Genomic DNA, 21,210 nt, shown 5'->3' with positions numbered 1-21,210 from the left:
AAAAGTTGCCCCTCAGGATCCTATTAAATCTCTCCCCTCACTCCTTCAGCCTGTGTCCTCCAGTTCTTGATTCCCCAAGCCTGGGGAAAAGACTGTGCCTCTGCCCTCTTGGTTTTAACGCCTCTGTAAGGTCGCCCTCAGTCTGCTATGCTCCAAAGAATAAAGTGACAAAGTGGCCGATCTCTCTTTACAGCATCCTGGTAAATCTTCCTTGCATCTGGCCGACTGAAACAGAAGATAACACTCCCAGTGCGGTCTCATACAACTGCAACGTAACACCCTGACTCCTGCGCTCAGAGCCCTGAGCGACCCAGGCCAGTGCCCAATGCCCCGTTCACTTGCAACTCAGCTTTCAGGGAAGCTCTGCTTCCATCGCAGTCTCTGCCAGCACGTTCCAAGTACTCACCTCTCTCTGGGTGAAGAAGATTCCCTCAGACTATTTCAATCTCCTCTCCCTTCCCTCCAGATTTATCTGCCTCTGATATGGAGGAAAGTTCCCCTCTTGTCACCTTATAAACCTCGTTCCGGTCTCCTCCTTCATCTCCAGGAACAGACTCAGCCTCTCTCATGCCCTGGACAGGGTGCGGGGGTATTCTCTCTGGGCCCTTCCTCACTACCTGTGCTGACATCTCCGGGGATCCTTTGATGTCTCTCTGCTCCTCGATCTCCCCACCATTCACGGTGTGTGTCCTACCCTCATGCACTGAGGTGGCTCTGTGGCCCGAGAACAGAAGGCCACGGCCCGAGACTGCCACTCCACAGTTCTGACCTTCATGAGGGTCTGCTCTCTTGGGGTACAGTACGTTTCTGTGCTCTCTGACGGGAAGCTCTTCATCCAAGCCCTTAGCCCCAACTCAGGGCAGTCCAATGTTGGCGGGAACTTTTGAAACCTTGGACTGCGAATGGTGGAACGGGGAGATGATTTGGAAAGCCAGGAAGTAGGCAGAAATGGCTTCAATATGATTTGGACGAAAGAAGCTAAATTTCTTAACAAAGTCTTTATTTAATATTATAAATAAACAACACTGATTGTAAAACACTAACTCCACTAAAACTATGCCAGATTAGGTACAAAGATCCCTTTACTCTGTTACACCCTCTCAGGGCATGGGTCAGACACAGAGTGAAGCTCCCTCCACACGTTACACCCTCCCAGGGCATGGGTCAGACACAGAGTGAGACTCCCTCTGCACTGTCCCATCACACATTCCCGGGTTCAGACACAGAGTGAGGTTCCCTCCACACCGTCCCATCACACACTCTTGGCATCAGACACAGAGTGAAGCTCCCGCCACACGGTCCCATCACTCATTCCTGTGGTCAGACACAGAGTGAAGCTCCCTCCACACGGTCCCATCACTCATTCCTGTGGTCAGACACAAAGTGAAGCTCCCTCCACACGGTCCCATCACTCATTCCTGTGGTCAGACACAGTGTGAGGCTCCCGCCACATCATCCTGCCATATGCCCCCAGAGTCAAACAGCAAGAGAAGCTTCCTGTACATTTTCGGTCCAGCAGAGGGGAAAGAGGATTGTTCATGCGATGTCCACTTGGAGGGTGGGGGGAGAGGTCAATGTGTCTGGTGCTTTGTTCTGGTGGAGGAAGAGAGAACGTTGTGTCTGACACTGAGTCCTGGGAGGGGATGGGAGAAAATGGTGTGATAGATGTCTGGTCCCAAAAAGGTGAGGAAGAGGATGATGTGTCCAACGACTGGTGCCAGAAAGTCATCCAGATTATTGAAGTTAATCGGATGCTCGGACAAGTATGTCTGGATGTGTCATCTAATCCGGGAGAGAGTGGAATAGCACTTTGCGTTAGTCCTCAGTCTACAGTGGAAGCTAATCTCTTCTCCCGAACAGTGACACCCTCAGCGAACGTGGATCTTCATGATGAGGAGTCTCACGAACAAACACACACAGACGAGAGGACAGGACAGCATCGCAGGAACCTAGAATCAAAGAGTTGGGGACAGACAATTAAGCAACAATAAACCACATCGCAGAATCAAAGAGCAGTGTGTGAGTGGGGTCAGATATGCAGGGGACAAATTTCGGGTGACACTGAGGTGCCCACCGAGACAGTGGTGCTGGGTATGCCGTGGGGGGGGGGATGTTATGGAGACAGGTAGGAGTGCAGGGGAGGGTATCACAGAGACTGGGAAGGGTGTAGGGGAGAGCTGTGGATCACAGTGAGAGAGAAGGGCACAGGGGGCAGGAATTATGAAGACGGGGAGGCGTGTAGGGGAGGGAGGGGATCACAGAGGTGGAAAGGCTGTAGGGAGGGAGGGGATCATGGAGATCGGGAGGAGCACAGGAGGAGGGCATCACTGTGAATGGGAGGTGCGTAGGACAGAGAAAGGGTTACACTGATGGGGAGGGGTTTAGAGGAGGGAGAGGGTTAAGGAGGTAGGTTAGGGAGTGGAGGGGGGCAAGAGAGATGGGGAGGGCTGTCATGCAGCAGCAGAGTGACGGGGAGGGTTACAGGTATAGGGGATAGAATGGGTGAGAGAGGACAAGCAGCTGTTGTACTGCCAGGCTGAGTTCAACACTAGGGGGCAGTGGTGGCTGAGGAAAGAGCGAGAAGGGCAGAGGAAGGAGGGGAAGTTGTGCGGGGGAGGGAGGAGAGGGGCATATAGGGTGGAGAGGATGACGGAGAGAGGAATGGAGGCAGGGGAGGGAGTGAGAAAAGAGACAGAAAAGTGTGCAGGCATGGGTCAGTGCGTCTACAGGTGTCCCCCGCTTTATGAATGTTCGCTTTACGCCACTTCACTTTTATAAAAGACCCACATTAGTAACCTGTTTTCACATTACAAAGAGGATTTTCGCTTTTACAAAAATGTTTCCCATGTAAATTAATGGTTCTTCGCTTTACGCCATTTCAGCTTAAGAAAGGTTTCATAGGAATGCTCTACCTTCGTAAAGGGGGGGCACCTGTATTTGTGTGCATGTGTGTTCCATTCCACTCCCACCTCACCTCCACTCCATTCCTCCCTCCCCTTCACCTCCACTCCATTCCATTCCTCCTTCCCCTTCACCTCCACTCCATTCCTCCCTCCTCTTCACCTCCACTCCATTCCATTCCTCCCTCCCCCTCACCTCCACTCCATTCCATTCCTCCTTCCCCTTCACCTCCACTCCATTCCATTCCTCTCTCCTCTTCACCTTCATTCCATTCCTCCCTCCCCCCTCACCTCCACTCCATTCCATTCCTCCTTCCCCTTCACCTCCACTCCATTCCTCCCCCCTTCACCTCCACTCCATTCCTCCCTCCCTTCACCTCCACTCCATTCCATTCCTCTCTCCTCTTCACCTCCACTCCATTCCTCCCTCCCACCTCTACTCCATTCCATTCCTCCCTCCTCTTCACCACCACTCCATTCCATTCCTCCCTCCCCCCTCACCTCCACTCCATTCCATTCCTCCTTCCCCTTCACCTCCACTCCATTCCATTCCTCCCTCCCCTTCACCTCCACTCCATTCCTCCTTCCCCTTCACCTCCACTCCATTCCATTCCTCTCTCCTCTTCACCTCCACTCCATTCCTCCCTCCCCCTCACCTCTACTCCATTCCTCCACCTCCACTCCATTCCATTCCTCCCTCCCCTTCACCTCCACTCCATTCCTCCCTCCCACCTCTACTCCATTCCATTCCTCCCTCCTCTTCACCTCCACTCCATTCCATTCCTCCTTCCCCTTCACCTCCACTCCATTCCACTCTCCTCTTCACCTCCACTCCATTCCTCCCTCCCCCTCACCTCTACTCCATTCCTCCCTCCCCCCTCACCACCACTCCATTCCTCCTTCCCTTCCTTCACCTCCACTCCATTCCATTCCTCCCTCCCCTTCACCTCCACTCCATTCCTCCCTCCCTTCACCTCTACTCCATTCCATTCCTCCCTCCTCTTCACCTCCACTCCATTCCATTCCTCCCTCCCCCCTCACCTCCACTCCATTCCATTCCTCCTTCCCCTTCACCTCCACTCCATTCCATTCCTCTCTCCACTTCACCTCCACTCCATTCCTCCTTCCCCTTCACCTCCACTCCATTCCATTCCTCTCTCCTCTTCACCTCCACTCCATTCCACTCCTCCCTCCCCTTCACCTCCACTCACTCCTCCCTCCCTTCACCTCTACTCCATTCCATTCCTCCCTCCCTTCATCTCCACTCCATTCCATACCATCTTCCCCTTTGCCTCCACTCTATTCCATTCCTCCTTCCCTTCCTTCATCTCCACTCCACTCCATTCCTCCCTCCCTTCACCTCCACTCCATTCCTCCTTCCCCTTCACCTCCACTCCATTCCATTCCTCTCTCCTCTTCACCTCCACTCCATTCCACTCCTCCCTCCCCTTCACCTCCACTCACTCCTCCCTCCCTTCACCTCTACTCCATTCCATTCCTTCCTCCCTTCACCTCCACTCTATTCCATTCCTCCTTCCCTTCCTTCGTCTCCACTCCACTCCATTCCTCCCTCCCTTCACCTCCACTCCATTCCATTCCTCCCTCCCTTCACCTCCACTCCATTCCTCCCTCCCCTTTACCTCCACTCCATTCCATTCCTCCTTCCCCTTCACCTCCACTCCATTCCTCTCTCCTCTTCACCTCCACTCCATTCCATTCCTCCTTCCCCTTCACCACTCCATTCCATTCCTCTCTCCTCTTCACCACCACTCCATTCCATTCCTCCCCCCTCACCACCACTCCATTCTATTCCTCCCTTCCTTCACCTCCACTCCACTCCTCCCTCCCTTCACCTCTACTCCATTCCATTCCTCCTTCCCTTCCTTCACCTCCACTCCACTCCTCCCTCCCTTCACCTCTACTCCATTCCATTCCTCTTCACCTCCACTCCATTCCATTCCTCCCTCCCCCTCACCTCCACTCCATTCCTCCTTCCCTTTCACCTCCACTCCATTCCATTCCTCTCTCCTCTACTCCATTCCATTCCTCCCTCCCCCCTCACCACCACTCCATTCCTCCTTCCCTTCCTTCACCTCCACTCCATTCGATTCCTCCCTCCCCTTCACCTCCACTCCATTCCTCCCTCCCTTCACCTCTACTCCATTCCATTCCTCCCTCCCTTCACCACTCCATTCCATACCTTCCCTCCCCTTCGGCCTCCACTCCATTCCATACCTTCCCTCCCCTTCACCTCCACTCCATTCCATACTTCCCCTCCCCTCCCCTTCATCTCCACTCCATTCCATTCCTCCCTCCCTTCACCTCCACTCCATTCAATACCTTCCCTCCCCTTCACCTCCACTCCATTCCTCCTTCCCCTTTGCCTCCACTCCATTCCATTCCTCCCTCCCAATAGACAATAGGTGCAGGAGTAGGCCATTCAGCTCTTCGAACCAGCATCGCCATTCACTGTGATCATGGCTGATTATACACAATGCCTTCTCCCCATATCCCTTGACTCTGCTATTTTTAAGAGCTCTATCAACTCTTTCTTGAAAACATCCAGAGAATTGGCCTCCACTGCCTTCTGAGGCAGAGCATTCCATAGATCTACAACACTCTGTGAGAAAAAGTTTTTTCCTCAACTCCGTTCTAACTGGCCTACCCCTTATTCTTAAACTGTAGCCCCTGGTTCTGGACTCCCAAACATCGGGAACATGTTTCCTGCCTCTAGCATATCCAATCCCTTAATAATCTTATATGTTTCAATCAGATCCCCTCTTATCAGATCCTTCTAAATTCCAGTGTATACAAGCCCAGTCGCTCCAATCTTTCAACATATGACAGTCCTGCCATCCCGGGAATTAACCTCGTTAAACTACGCTGCACTCCCTCAATAGCAAGAATGTCCTTCCTCAAACTTGGAGGCCAAAACTGCACACAATACTCAAGGTGTGGTCTCACCAGGGCCCTGTACAACTGCAGGGCATCTTTGCTCCTATGCTCAACTCCCTTGTTATGAAGGCCAACATGCCATTAGCTTTCTTCACTGCCTGCTGTACCTGCATGCTTACTTTCAGTGACTGATGTACAAGAACACCTAGATCTCGTTGTATTTCACCTTTTCCTAACTTGACACCATTTAGATAGTAATCTGCCTTCCTGTTCTTGCCACCGAAGTGGATAACCTCACATTTATCCTCATTAAACTGCATCTGTCATGCATTTGCCCACTCACCCAACCTGTCCAAGTCACCCTGCATTCTCATAGCATCCTCCTCACATTTCACAGTGCCACCCAGCTTTGTGTCATCAGCAAATTTGCTAATGTTACTTTAAATCCCTTCATCTAAATCATTAATGTATATTGTAAATAGCTGCGGTCCCAGCACCGAGCCTTGCGGTACCCCACTAGTCACTGCCTGCCATTCTGAAAGGGACCCGTTAATCCCTACTCTGTTTCCTGTCTGCCAACCAATTTTCTATCCATGTGAGTACCCTACTCCCAATACCACGTGCTCTAATCTTGCCCACTAATCTCCTATGTGGGACCTTATCAAACACTTTCTGAAAGTCCAAGTGCATTACATCCACTGGCTCTCCCTTGTCCATTTTTATAGTTAAATCTTCAAAAAATTCCAGAAGATTGGTCAATCATGATTTCCCCTTCGTAAATCCATGCTGACTTGGACCGATCCTGTCACTGCTATCCAAATGTGCTGCTATTTCATCTTTTATAATTGAGTCCAGCATCTTCTCCACCACTGATGTCAGGCTAACTGGTCTATAATTCCGCTTTCTCTCTCCCTCCTTTCTTAAAAAGTGGGATAACATTAGCTACCCACCAATCCTCAGGAACTGATCCTGAATTTATAGAACATTGGGAAATGATTACCAACGCGTCCACGATTTCTAGAGCCACCTCCTTAAGTACCCTGGGATGCAGACCATCAGGCCCTGGGGACTTATCAGCCTTCAGACCCATCAGTCTACCCAACACCATTTTCTGCATAATGTGAATTTCCTTCAGTTCCTCTGTTACCCTAGGTCCTCTGGCCACTATTACATCTGGGAGATTGTCTGTGTCTTCCCTAGTGAAAACAGATCCAAAGTACCTGTTCAACTCTTGTTTCCTTGTTCCCCGTAATAATTTCACCTGTTTCTGCCTTCAAGGGTCCAACTTCGGTCTTAACTAATTTTTTCCTCTTCACATACCTAAAGAAGCTTTTATTATCCTCCTTTATATTCTTGGCTAGCTTACCTTTGTACCTCATCTTTTCTTCCTGTATTGCCTTTTTAGTAATCTTCTGTTGCTCTTTAAAAGTTTCCTAATCCTCTGGCTTCCCGCTCATCTTTGCCATGTTATACTTCTCTTTTATTTTTATACTGTCCTTGACTTCCCTTGTCAGCCACGGTCGCCCCTTACTCCCCTTAGAATCTTTCTTCCTCTTTGGAATGAACTGATCCTGCACCTTCTGCATTATTCCCAGAAATATCTGTTCCACTGTCATCCCTGCTAGGTTATCTGTCCAGTCAACTTTGGCTGGCTCCTTCCTCATGGCTCCATAGTCCCCTTGGCCTCCACTCCATTCCATACCTGGCTACCCCTACCCCCCTGCTCCATTCCATTCCTCCCTCCTGTTCTCCATACCCCTTCCTCTACCCTTCTTTCCTCACCACCTCCCCCTCGTTCCCTTCAGTCCTTCTCCATTCACCAATCCTGAGCCTCCTCAGTGCTGGAGCTGCTCGTCCCCACCCCAGCACCCAGCCCTCACAAAGGGGAAGTTACCCTCAGTCAGAGGCCAACATGTGTTGGTTTGGAGCATCTGCGGTCCCGATCTCCTGGACAGGCTCTGTGGTAGGAAGAGACAGGACTGAGTTAGAGAAAGCTCAGGAAAACACGAGGCAGAGGCACTCCGTTCAAAATGAGGACCAGAGTGGGGTGCGACTCCCTTCATAACAGGGTGCAATATTCCCTCTGTAACAGGGTTACTGGGGACAGGCTGCCACTGGAACCAGGGTAATGGGGCAGAGACTCTCTCTGTACAAGGTGTAATTGAAGAGAGTCTCTCTCTATAACAAGGTTATGTGTGAGAGGCTCTCTCTGTGACAGGGTAATGAGGGAAAGACTCTGTCTGTGAGAGACAATCTATTACAGGCTCTCCTTGTCAAAGGGGCAATGGTGGGGGGACCCCCTCTGTAACAGTGTTGTTGAGGCAGAGATTCTCTTTGTAACAGGGATAAAGGGGGAGAGACTCCCTCTGTAACAGGGGTAATGGGGAGAGACTCCCTCTGTAACAGGGGTAATGGGGAGAGATTCGCTCTGTAACAGGGGTAATGGGGAGAGATTCGCTCTGTAACAGGGATAAAGGGGGAAAGACTCCCTCTGTAACAGGGGTAATGGGGAGAGATTCGCTCTGTAACAGGTGTAATGGGGAGAGATTCGCTCTGTAACAGTGTTGTTGAGGCAGAGATTCTCTCTGTAACAGGGATAAAGGGGGAGAGACTCCCTCTGTAACAGGGGTAATGGGGAGAGATTCGCTCTGTAACAGGGGTAATGGGGAGAGACTCCCTCTGTAACAGGGATAATGGGGAGAGATTCGCTCTGTAACAGGGGTAATGGGGAGAGATTCGCTCTGTAACAGGGATAAAAGGGGAGAGACTCCCTCTGTAACAGGGGTAATGGGGAGAGATTCGCTCTGTAACGGGTAATGGGGAGAGACTCCCTCTGTAACAGGGGTAATGGGGAGAGATTCGCTCTGTAACAGGGGTAATGGGGAGAGACTCCCTCTGTAACAGGGGTAATGGGGAGAGATTCGCTCTGTAACAGGGGTAATGGGGAGAGACCCTCTGTAACAGGGGTAATGGAGAGAGATTCGCTCTGTAACAAGGGTAATGGGGAGAGATTTGCTCTGTAACGGGGTAATGGGGGAGCCACTGTCTCTGTGACAGGGTAATGTGGGAGACACTGTCTGTGAAAGGAGTATGTGGGACAGACATACTTACTTGCCACTGCTGATGTGTTAAATTCCTTGGATTTGTACCAGGCCAGGCCAATCGGCACAGACACTACAAACACTAATATGATCACTATCCAAATCCATAGCGGCAAATCCAAATTCACTTCTGGCTCTGTTGTTGGGAACTCTGTCAAAAAAGCAGGAGAATTTGGAATGTGAGTGTGGTGCTCCCTCCTCACCACCCCTCCCTCACTGACCAATGTCTCTCAGTCCCTCTCTCTCAGACAAAGATCTGTACACTGACCGGTGTCTCTCTGTCCCTCTCTCTCAGGGGGAGATCTGTACACTGACCGGTGTCTCTCTGTCCCTCTCTCTCAGGGGGAGATCTGTACAGTGACCGGTGTCTCTCTGTCCCTCTCTCTCAGGGGGAGATCTGTACACTGACCGGTGTCTCTCAGTTCCTCTCTCTCAGGGGGAGATCTGTACACTGACCGGTGTCTCTCTGTCCCTCTCTGTCAGGGGGAGATCTGTACACTGACCGGTGTCTCTCAGTCCCTCTCTCTCAGGGGGAGATCTGTACACTGACCGGTGTCTCTCTGTCCCTCTCTCTCAGGGGGAGATCTGTACGCTGACCGGTGTCTGTCTGAGGGAGATCTGTACACTGTCTAGTGTCTCATTCCCTCTCTGACAGAGGGAGATCTGTTATCCGACTCTCGCTGATCCTTACCCACGTTGCTGCACAGGTCACACTGTGGAGTTTTTGGCTGCGATTTGCATATCTCACATGAAATGCACTGCTGGTTGTCATTGTTCCAGAACTTCCCGTCTTCGCACGCTTTAATAAAAGCAGAGAATACACTCAGTGACTCCTGCTCGGAGATTTTTGACCAGGTTTACGAGTGCAGAGTTGGCGCTTACTGCAAGAGGATTTAGGTGTGCAAAATGCAGAATCAAATATGGCTGTGATGATTGTACGCTCTAGTATCAATTGTTTGGCGACAATAAAGTAAAGTAAGTGTACAGGCGAGGAGGTATAGTGGAGGCATTGGTCAGACCACACTGATATTGTGAGTATTTTCGGTCCCCGTATTGAAGAATGGATATGCCGGCATTGGAGGCGGTGCAGAGGAGGTTCACTGGAATGAAAGGTTTAATTTGCAAGTAGTGTTAGATATCTCTGGGTCTGTACAATCGAGTTTAGAGGGATGAGAGAGGGGATCTCATTGAAATCTTCTGGATACGGAAAGATTCAGACAGAACAGACGTGGAGAGGGCGTTTCATCAGTGGAAGAGTCTGGAGTTCACATCCTCAGAACGACATCCCTTTAGAAAAGAGATGAGAAGGAATTTCTTATTCATAATGGTATGTTATTGTTATGCGTACTGAGATACGTACACTTGTGATTTTCGAACAGACCGGATCATTACACAGAGCATTGAGGTAGTGCAAGGTAAACCAATATCAGTAGCACAACGCTTTACGATGCCAACGACCCAGGTTCAATTCCCACCACTGTCTGCGAGGACTTTGTACGTTCTCCCCGTGACCGCGTGGGTTTCCTCCCACATTCCAAGGGTACAAGTTGGCAGGTTAATTGGTCATTGTAAATTGTCCCGTGATTAGGCTGGGGTTCGATTGGGAGTTACTGGGCAGTGCAGCTCAAAGGGCCAGAAGGGTCTATTCCATAAATAGACAAACAGGCAAAATAAATAAATATTTACAGTTACCGAGGAAGTGCCGTTCAGGCAGGCAATACGTGTAAGGTCATAAAGAGGTAGATTGTGAGGTGGGGTATCCATCTTATCATACAAGAGACTGACAGAAAATGTCCTTGAACCAGGTGGGACATGCTTTCAGACTTTCATACCTTCTGGGTGAGGGGAGAATTGGGGGGGGGGGGGGTGTCTTTGATTACACCGGCTGATTTACTGAGAAGTGTAGACAGAGCCTATGGAGGGGAGGCTGGTTTCTGTGGCATGCTGAGCTCTTTTGCGGTCCCAGGCTGGACAGTTTCAAGCTGAGATGCATTCAGGAGGACTCTGGTGAATTTGTGGAAATTATTGCCACAGACTTTCAGGGCATTGGGTGTATTGAACATAAGAAATATGAGCAGGAGTCGGCCATCTGGGGGGGCCCGTTGAAGACAGAGACTAACAAGGTTTTGGTTACTAAGGAAGTTAGTTTCAGGGATAAGTTGGGAGAATGGAAGCTGTGTTGGAACAGTGGGACAGACTCGATGGACTGAAAGGCCTCGTTCTGCTTCTGTATCCAATGGTCTTATGGTCCCATGTAGTGTGTCAGGGTCAGAGAGTCATACAGCACGTTAAAAGGTCCCTCGGCCTATCCTTGTCCAGGCTGACCAAAAGGTCCAAGCTAATTCCACTTTCTCTCATCACTTGGGAGTTTGAGAAGATTTGGTCTGTCGCTGACGACTGTAGATGTTCAGTGCAGAACATTCTGACTGGCATGGAGGCTCCAATGCACAGGATTGCAAGAAGCCGCAGAGGCTGTAGATTCAGCCATCTCCATCACAGACACAACTCTCCCCACCATCGAGGATATCTTCAACAGGTGCTACCTCACGAAGGTGACGTCCGTTATTAAGGACCCTCACATCCAGGAAATGCTCTCTCCTTATTGCCACCACCAGGGAGGAGGGGCAGGAGTCTGAAGACACACACTGCAAGATTTAGGAACCGCTTCTTCCATCAGATTTCTGAACGGTCCGTGATTTACGAGGATGTTGTTCAGACTCAAGGGACTAAGTTAAGAAGAGAAGTTGGGACTTAATTCCTTGGAGCATAGGAGGCTGGGGGTGGGGGGGGGGGGTGACATTGCAAAGCTGTGCACAGCCATAAGTAGCATAGATAGGGTGAAAGCACGCACTTCCCCCCACCCCCACTCCCAGGGGAGGGGAATCAAGAACCAGAGGACACAGCCTTGTTCGCCTCATTATAAGAAGGATGTGGAAGCTTTAGGGAGGCTGCAAAGATTTAACAGGATGCTGCCTGGAGCAGAGAGCATGTCTTATAAAGAAAGGTTGAGCGAGATAGGACTTTTCTCTCTGCGACGAAGGAAAATGCCTGGTAGAGGCAAAACAGATGATATGAAGCATAGATTGAGTGGACAACCAGATCCTTCTTCCCAGAGCATAAGTTAAGGTGATTAGAGGAACATATAGAGCAGAGGCTCCCAACCTGGAGTCCACAGACCCCGTCAGGTAAAGATGGCATAAAAGAGTTTGGAAAGCTCTGTTACAAAGGGATGTCAGACCTAGTTTTTTCCACAGAAGGGAGTGGTGGGTGTGTGGAATGTGCGGGCAGGAGTGGTGGGAGAGGCAAATACATTAGGGGTATTTATGAGCCCCTTAGATCGGCACAAGGATGAAAGAAAAACAGAGGATGATGTGAGAGGAAAGGGTTAGATTGTGGGCTGAAGGGCCTGTACTGTGCTGGAATGTCCAATGCTCTGTGTGAGAGGGGAGAGATTTTCCCCAGTGGTGGGTGGGGGCATGGAACATGGTGTTTGAGCCAGGTACTCGGGCAGACACGGGTAGGAACAGTTCAGAGGGATAACAGGCCAGTGTGGGCAAATGGGAACAGCTTAGACTGGTTGGCATGTTCCATTTGGGCTGAGTGACCTGAGTGCCTCGTGTTGTGAGTGAGGGGCAGGGGTTCGGGGGACTTACTCTTTGGACAGACGTCACACCCTGGTGTGTTTGTCTGTATTTCACACAGACTGCAGTCCAGGCACTTTGAAAGGTCCTCGTTCCAGAACTGATCGGTGGCACATCCTGAGGAAGAGCAGAGGGCAGAGGTCAAAGACAGATCAAACCAAGAATCTTCCTTTTCCCACCCAGCTACTGGGTCTGGGTGCCAGACACACTGTCCTCTCCTCCCACAGAATGTTACGTTCGACACACAGCTATCTCTAATCTACAAGGTCATGTATTCTCAGCTCACTATCATGAGATCAAACGTTATTTTTGATTCTGTGCAGATTTCTCTGAATCCGGAAGTCTCACATACTGATGCTCTTCCAGACGTGCATAGGTTCTTTTGCTGTAGAAATCAAAGGGGTGATTCAGCAGAATGTGTGCTCCAAACACTTCTTAAACAATGTGACTGTAAGTGATTCTACCACCTCTGACAGACAGCACATTCCAGAAATCAGTCACTCTCGGTGTTCAAGCTTCCTCTCAATTCCCCTTTAACGCCTCTGACCTTGACTAAACCCGCGTGTGTCCAACTACTGTATGTCTAGGTGTGTGTCTGCACGCCACAATGTGTGGGTCTGTAAGAGTATGTAGGTGTGTGAGTGTGTGTGCGCATTTCTCTGTGTGTGTGTGAGTGTGTGTGAGTGAGTGTGGCTGTGTGAGTTGTGCGTGTGCGCATTTCTGTGTAAGTGTCTCTGTCTCTCTCTCTCTCTCTCTCTCCATCTATCTCTCTCTCTGTCTGTCTGTCTGGCTCTCTCTCTCTGTCTCTGTCTGTCTGTCTCTCTCTGTCTGTGTCTCTGTGTCTGTCTCTCTCTCTCCCCGTCTGTGTGTGTCTCTCTCTCTATCTCCATCTGTCTCTCTCTCTCTGTCTGTCTCCGTCTGTGTCTCTCTGTGTCTGTCTGTCTCTCTCTCCCCCTGTCTGTCTCTCTGTCTCTGTCTCTCTCTGTCTGTCTGTCTCTCTCCACCTGTCTGTGTGTCTCTCTCTCTCTGCCTGTCTCTCTCTCTCTCTGTCTTTCTCTCTCTCTCTGTCTCTCTCTCTCTCTCTCTGCCTGTCTCTCTCTCTCTCTCTCTCTGTGTCTTTCTCTCTCTGTCTCTCTGTCTGTCTGTTTGTCTCTCTCTCCCTCTCTCTGCGGTCGTGTACGAGAGGTGTGTGCGAGTGCACACAGGAAGGTGGGACAGTCCCGTGTAGGGTAAGACTTGGGGGGGGGGGGGGGGAGGTGGGATTTTCGGGAAGACCTGAGAAGCAATTTCCAAGCACAGTGAGGAATAGGAGGAGGAAGCGGGAACTTGATTTCATTGCGGATAACAGCTCCCAACTTGTTCAGCCTAGGTGTGGCATTTCTGGGAAAGGAGGGTTACCAGAACCTTTTCCGAAATCAGGGGATAAACAAACCTTTTCACAGGCGTCCGAGAAACAGACGGTGCCAGAGAACAACTCTGTGCCCCGTCTTCCCTCAGAGACGAGACTCCCTCTGTAACAGGGGTAATGGGAGAGAGAGACTCCCTCTGTAACAGGGGTAATGGGAGAGAGACTCCCTCTGCAACAGGGGTAATGGGAGAGAGAGACTCCCTCTGTAACAGGGGTAATGGGAGAGAGACCCTCTGCAACAGGGGTAATGGGAGAGAGAGACTCCCTCTGCAACAGGGGTAATGGGAGAGAGACTCCCTCTGCAACAGGGGTAATGGGAGAGAGAGACTCCCTCTGTAACAGGGGTAATGGGATTTCCTCTGTAATAGGGGTAATGGGGGTGAGATTCCCTCTGTTACAAGGGTAATGGGGGTGATACTCCCTCTGTTACAAGGGTAATGGGGGTGAGACTCCCTCTGTAGCAGGGGTAATGGGATTTCCTCTGTAATAGGGGTAATGGGGGTGAGACTCCCTCTGTTACAAGGGTAATGGGGGTGAGACTCCCTCTGTAGCAGGGGTCCCGTGTGGGGAGAGGCTGCCTAATTCAACAGGAGTTCCGGGTAAACAGCCGATGTAATATATCGGCCTCTTTTCGTGCTCCTCATCAGTCCGGGGAGTTACGTTCATCTGACAAAGCATTGTGTCTGCGGCAGGAAAGGCAGATCTATCTTACCATCCAGTAAGATATGGTCTCACCACAACACTTCTCTGAAATCTGAATATCACAGACGTCAACCTGGCTCTCAGTTACTGCTTCTCCCTTTTCAGAAGGCCACGTCCTTTTGCTAAAACCCCATGGCCCTTGATTTCCCTTCCATCTATCGCACTGTAGTAAACGTCAGTTCCCTTAACGGCTTCAATGTACAGAGGGATCTTGCGGTGCAAGTCCCCAGCTCCCTGTGAGTAACTGCACGGGTTGACAAGGACGGTAAAGGCAGCGTTCGGCACGCTGGGCTTTATCAGTCGAGGCACTGATTTCAAGAGATAGGAAATTACGTTGCTGCTTTATAAAACTCCGGTCGTGCTGAACTTGGACTACTGCAATCAGTTTTGGTTGCTTCATTACAGGAAGGGTATGGTGGGCTTTGGAAATGTTCCCACAGGATAGTACCTGGATTAGACGGCATGTGAGGAGAGGTCAGATAAACTCCAGTTGCTTTCTCTGGAGTGCCAGCGGCCGAGGGGAATACTGTTAGAGAGTTAGAACCCGAGGCAGGTCCATTGTCACTGATAAACGTCGTGAAAATTGCAGTTTTGTGGAAACGGGTACCGTGCAGAAGATAAAAATTACTGCAAGTTACAACTTTTAAAGAATAACACAAAAGAGGAAGAGATAGGTTATGTTCATGGGTTCGGAGACTGTTCAGAAATCTGATAAAATTATGAGAGGTACAGACAGAGCAGACAGCTGGTATCTTTCTTCCCCAGGGTCGGAATGTCTAATACCAGAGGGATTGCATTTAAGGCGAGCAGGGTTCACTTCAAAGGAGAAGTACGGTGCGAGATTTCTTTACACAGAGAGTGTGGGTGCCTGGAATGTGGTGCCCGGGGTTGGCGGGGTGGCAGATAGGATCGACGTGTTTAAGAGGCTCTCAGATCAGCACATGGACGTGCAGGGAGTGGAGGGTATGGACAATGTGTAGGTAGAAGGGATTAGTTTAGTTAGGTAACTAATTACTAGTTGAATTAGTTTGGTACAACATCAGTGTTCCTGTGCAGGTGCTGTTCTATGTTCCCCTCACTGTAAGAGTCCAGATCACACATCACAGATACATCCCCACTCGTCCTACCGACCACATTCCCATCTGGCATGTGTTGGTCTGTATCTCACTCAGCCTTTCCTATCCATGTACTGTGTGTGTGTGTGTGTGTGTGTGTGTTTTAATTGTAGCCGCCTCTGGCGGCTCGTTCCATATCCTCACCGCCCTCTGTGTTAAAAACCTTCCCCTTTAGATCTTTCCCCTCTCACCTTAACCCTGTGTCCTCCTTTCCGCTGGAGAAAGACTGTGGCCACACTTCCAATCTTCACCGTCCATGGTGTCAGGTCACTCCCCAGCCTCCTTCACCCCAGGGAAAATAGTCCCAGCCCTGTCCAGCCTCGTCCTAGAACTCAAGCCCTCCAATCCCGGGAACGTCCTGATGAATCTTTCCTGCATTCTTCCAGCTTACAGCGCACAGTACTCCAAGTGTGGCTTCGCCAAAGCCCATCGAAGTTGGGACGTTCAATAAGGTGCCCCAACCAGTGGAGGCCAGCGTGTCTCCACTTTCTGAGAACCAAATCCAGGCCTGGTAGATGACAATTCCTCCCAGATTCCTCACCAACACTGAATCATCCTGTCAATATCCTGGGCTTAGCACTGACAACAGACCGATCGGAGTGGCCACATCACCATGTGGATGCCAGAGCAGGTCAGAGGCCGAGGCGTCTGCTATCGGAAATACTTATTTATTCAGCGCGGAGTCGACCGTTCCAGCTTTTTGAGCCGTGCTGTCCCAGAAACCCCAACCACCCTGATTTAATCCGAACCTAATCCCGGGACGATCGACCAACCCAGTACAGAGAAACATAGAAAACCTACAGCGCAATACAGGCCCTTCGGCCCACAACGCTGTGCCAAACACGTACTTACTTTAGAAGTTATCTAGGGTTACCCATAGCCCTCTATTTTTCTAAGCTCCATGTCTATCGATCCAGGAGTCTATTGTATCCAAGTACATCCCTAGACTGTGGGAGAAAATCTGAGGAGCAGGTCTTGAACCCACGCATTCAAGAGGGAAGACAAACAGAATCTCCTTACAGGGACGCTTCCAGACTCTGATGCCCTGTGATGTATATACCCTCGAGCTAAGTGACTGACCCTGGTTCTCCAGAACCTCTCCCCCATCTACAGGGGTCATCACAGGCGTGATGGGACACTCCCCCACTTACCCAGGTGAGGCTAGTCCACCCACTCCACATCCACCACATTACCTCCCCCCCCACCCCATCTACAGGTCAGGTCAGACTCCCCACACGTCTGACACTGACCTTGACACAGCAGGTGCATTGGAGCTGCAGTCCACTGCCTCCAGAACTGATCCTTACTCAGCCCCTCCCGAACTGCTCTGCCCCCTACCCAATCCCGGACTCCGGAACAAGGGTGGAAAGGCTCAGCGAGCCCCACAGACCCTTTGGAAGTTACTCTGCGAGCACACACCCCATCCAACAGGGAGGAACCTCGGCCTCCCTTCACGGTCACTGGGTCACGAGCTCTGGAATTCCATCGCCATGTGGGGTGACCTTCACCCCCTCCCCCCCAAGACAGTAGCTCATCGAGGGAGCAGATCAGGTGGTAATTGGGGGCACAGCCTGTGTAAAGCCCACATCCCTTGAATGAACAGTCCTGGAGAGAAAAGGTTTCAAAGAACCCCTCTAAATAACCATCTCCCCCTTCTCCATCCTGGATGGCTAACTTCTCATTCCGGTTATAAAATCCTCGGCACCCTCCCTCCATTCAGTCTGTCGAAATCCCCACTGCTCCCCAACACACGCCCCCCCTTCATTCTGAGGAACCTCCTCTCCCCAGCAGATCGTTCTTCTCACTCTCACACCCGAGAGTTTACCAGGGATCTGGTGACTCTCTGCCATTTCCCTCCATGACAAATATATCTGGCACAGTTCTCCGAGTCTGGTGGATTAAAGGCGTAGAACGGCCTCTGTATTCCAGCCATCTTCCAGTGAAGGCCACAGACAAAGCGGTAGGTGTATAAACAAACACGGCCCCCTCTTATCATCGTCTCTCCCCTCCATCTGTTGGACTCCACTCGCCACATCCTTGCCTACTCACTAAGGCTGTCTGCATTGGGATCTATGATGTATGATCCATAAATACAGATTGCTCACACAGGTTGCAACTCAAAATCCCAGATTAGTCAATGGTCCCGTGCTCTCTCTCTCTCTCTGACTCCTCTCCCTCTCCCCAATTCTTCCCCTTCTCCACCCTGCTCTCTCCCCCTCCCCACACCCCTCCCTCCCTCACCCCTTATCTCCCCTCTCCCTCCTCCCCTCAAATGTCTTCGCACTCTCCCTATCTCTGTTGCTCTCTCACACACACACTCACTCACAATCAAGTAGATATATCACTCAGAGTGTGTCTCTCCCTCACACAGACTCACTGTCAAGTAGATATATCACTCAGAGTGACTCTCAGTCACACACACACACACACACACACACACAGACACACACACACACACACACACACACACACACACACACACACACACACACACACACACACACACACAGACTACCTCCTCACAGACACACACACACAGACAAGCACACAAATAAACACACTGACCCACACCTGCAGTAATATACACATCCAGACAAACACAGGCATATACACACTGGGGGGAGGTACATATACACGGGCAATTTCACAACATTCAGAGACGTGGACAGACACCGATACACACACAGTTTTACAGCCCACACATCCACAAAGTGACCTAAATGACAGTTTCCAACACTTCATTTCTCTCTTCCCTTCCTCTGCATCTCTCTCTCTCCGTCCACCTCCCCTTTCTTTCCCGCTCCTGCCTCGCCTTCCCCTCCGTCCCCGGGTCCGGGAGGCAATAGACTGGACGTCCAGCCAAACTCACCCTGCGACGTCTCGCGTTTGCTGCGTGCAACCGGGGCGGCGGACATGCACAGGACCAGGCACAGCCCGAGAGTGGCCATCAGCTCCCCCTTCATCGCTCCTTCTCTCCTGTCCATCCGCCGCTGAATCCCTCCGTCACTCCACAGTGTCCTGGTCGCTTCTCTTTTTCCACGCTCCCCCTCTCTCCTCTTCTTTCTCTGTCTCAGTCACTCTGTCCCTCACCCATCTCCCTCACTCGCTCTCTGTCTGTCACACACAGAGCTCGGCTTGCCGCTCTCACACACGCTGTCAGACTGCCTGGTGACTCACCGAGCCCGGCCAGAGCCCCTGATGTCAGGCGGGGAGGAGCCGCCCCTGTAATACCACAGGCGGGGGGAGGGGAGGGGAGGGGTGGGGTGGGGGTGTGGAATCTGCTCTCTCACAACCCGGCGTCACGCAGCTCGGGGACTTCCTAAAGCACGGCCAGAGATCCCTGCTGTCGACTGTGGGGTCGGAGGAACAGAGACAGACAAACAGGCATATATACACAAACAAGGACAGAGATATACACACACACTCACTCACACAGATACACACACACAGACACACTCACAGAGATACACACACACAGACACACTCACACTCACAGAGATACACACACACAGACACACTCACAGAGATACAGACACACTCACAGAGATACACACACACAGACACACTCACTCACACAGACACACTCACAGAGATACACAGACACACTCACTCACACAGACACACTCACAGAGATACACACACAGACTCACTCACAGAGATACACACACACAGACACACACACAGAGATATACACACACAGACACACTCACTCACACAGACACACTCACAGAGATACACAGACACACTCACTCACACAGACACACTCACAGAGATACACACACAGACTCACTCACAGAGATACACACACACAGACACACTCACAGAGATACACACACAGACTCACTCACAGAGATACACACACACAGACACACTCACAGAGATACGCACACACACATAAAGAGACATACGCACAGAGAGAGAGACACACACAGAGGAAAGAGAAGGGGTACACATATACAGAGAGACATAGACAAAGATATGGGCACCCACAACCCTCAATGTGACACCAATACACCCCACACCCCTCATTTCCCCCTTCAGCAAATCCTCTCTCTCAATCCACTGCTCACTCACTTTCCACTCCCTCTCCCTTCCCCTCTTCCCCTTCCTTTCCCCACTCTCCCTCTCCCACTCCCTCACACCACTGCCCTCTTCTCCCCTTCCCTCTTCCCCCTCACACCCTCCTCTCTCCCCCTCATGCCCTCCCCCCACTCCAACATTCTGTTTCCCCCCCCCCCACCCTTCCCTACCTGGAAATGACATTTCTCTGAAAGTTAATTGTTTCCTGACACCACAGTGTAATTACAGAATTCTTGGAAAACAAAATAAGGGAACAAAAAAGTTGCTGAATCCACTAATATCCGACAGCTGTGTGAGGCAACAGGGACTGGGTGTTGGTTCTCGGGGTCCTCTCCCTAACAAACCCCCCTCAACCGAGACCACTGTCCTCTCCCCTCACCACTTCCTCAGGACCACCATCCTCTCCCCCTCCCCCATCAGGCACATGGTCCTTGCTTCACCCCCCCACTCCATTTGGGTTCTTGCCTAGATCTGTAGAGTGGGGACAAGGGAAGAGAGAGAGAGAGAGAGAGAGAGAGAGAGAGCGGGAGAGCATATTGAGGCAGAGGGGGTCTTGAATGAAAGGGGGAGTGGGGAGAGAGGAGGAGAGATATGGAGAAGGAAGGGAGAATGGAATGCATTGAGCAGAGGTGAATGAGGGAAAGCAGAGAGAGGAAGAGGGAGATGGGGAGAGAGCACAAGGAGAGTGGCGGCAGATGAGAAACAGCAGCAAAGGAAAAGATGAGAGACGGAGGGAGGTATTGAGGGAGGAAGAGGGAGTGGGATATTGAGAATGGGGGAAGCAAGAGAGTGGAAAGGGAGGGAGGGAGGGGTGAAGGGAAGAAGCAAAGGAGTGGGAACATGGGAAGGGAAAGAGTGAAGGAAAAAGAAGGGAGAGAGAGGTGGGATAGAGGTAGAAAGTGATAGAGGGAGGTAGAGATTGAGGGAGGAAGAGAGTGAATGAGAGAGAGAAGGTGAAGAAGAAAGAAAGTGAGGGAAGGGGAAAGTGAGAAAAGGGGTGACATTGATCTTCTCTCTGCCCATAAACCATCCTCTGCTCAGGCCTCAGGCCATTGCCCATCACCACCTGTTCCTCCCAGTAGGACAAGGGAAGGAATTGGACCATCATTTGTCAGTCATCCCCGTCAAGAGCTTACGAGGCCCGAGGGCCTTTAGGACAGGGGAGGGAGGGGAATTTGGGGTTGGGGGATGTGCTCTAGGAGTTGGGGGCCATAATGTCAGATCAGTCTCGATATTGGTTCAGGTTAGCCTCCAGGAGAACTGGAATAGGCTGGGGAGGCTTAGCCTGGACACGAAGCCCAGGCTTACAATATGGCACAGCCCATTACGTTGTGCTGACCTTTAACCTACCCCAAGATCAATCTAACC

General features: G+C 51.0%; 1 protein-coding gene across 1 annotated transcript; it reads right to left on the bottom strand.

The window, feature by feature from the left end:
• Positions 1-979: 979 nt before the first annotated feature.
• LOC140719145 (uncharacterized) lies at positions 980-18,953 on the bottom strand. Its single transcript, XM_073033557.1, has 6 exons — positions 18,632-18,953; positions 12,550-12,654; positions 9,588-9,695; positions 8,907-9,047; positions 7,690-7,753; positions 980-1,949 (listed from the first exon to the last, which is right to left on the bottom strand). The coding sequence occupies exons 1-5, from the start codon at positions 18,744-18,746 to the stop codon at positions 7,692-7,694; spliced, it is 531 nt and encodes a 176-aa protein (XP_072889658.1). The 5' UTR covers positions 18,747-18,953; the 3' UTR covers positions 980-1,949; positions 7,690-7,691.
• Positions 18,954-21,210: the final 2,257 nt, after the last annotated feature.

This window comes from Hemitrygon akajei, chromosome 31, assembly GCF_048418815.1.
Source record: "Hemitrygon akajei chromosome 31, sHemAka1.3, whole genome shotgun sequence".
NCBI lineage: Eukaryota > Metazoa > Chordata > Chondrichthyes > Myliobatiformes > Dasyatidae > Hemitrygon > Hemitrygon akajei.
Note: the sequence above shows the minus strand (reverse complement) of the source record. Positions and strands in the feature narration are given on the sequence as shown.

Excerpts from the sequence above, each read along its gene's own strand:
- LOC140719145 (XM_073033557.1), bottom strand. The coding sequence starts at position 18,746 with ATGGACAGGAGAGAAGGAGCGATGAAGGGGGAGCTGATGGCCACTCTC. Across the intron at positions 12,655-18,631 it reads CAAACGCGAGACGTCGCAGG|GATGTGCCACCGATCAGTTC; the intron begins GTGAGTTTGGCT and ends GCTCTTCCTCAG. Across the intron at positions 7,754-8,906 it reads TAACACATCAGCAGTGGCAA|AGCCTGTCCAGGAGATCGGG; the intron begins GTAAGTATGTCT and ends TTCCTACCACAG.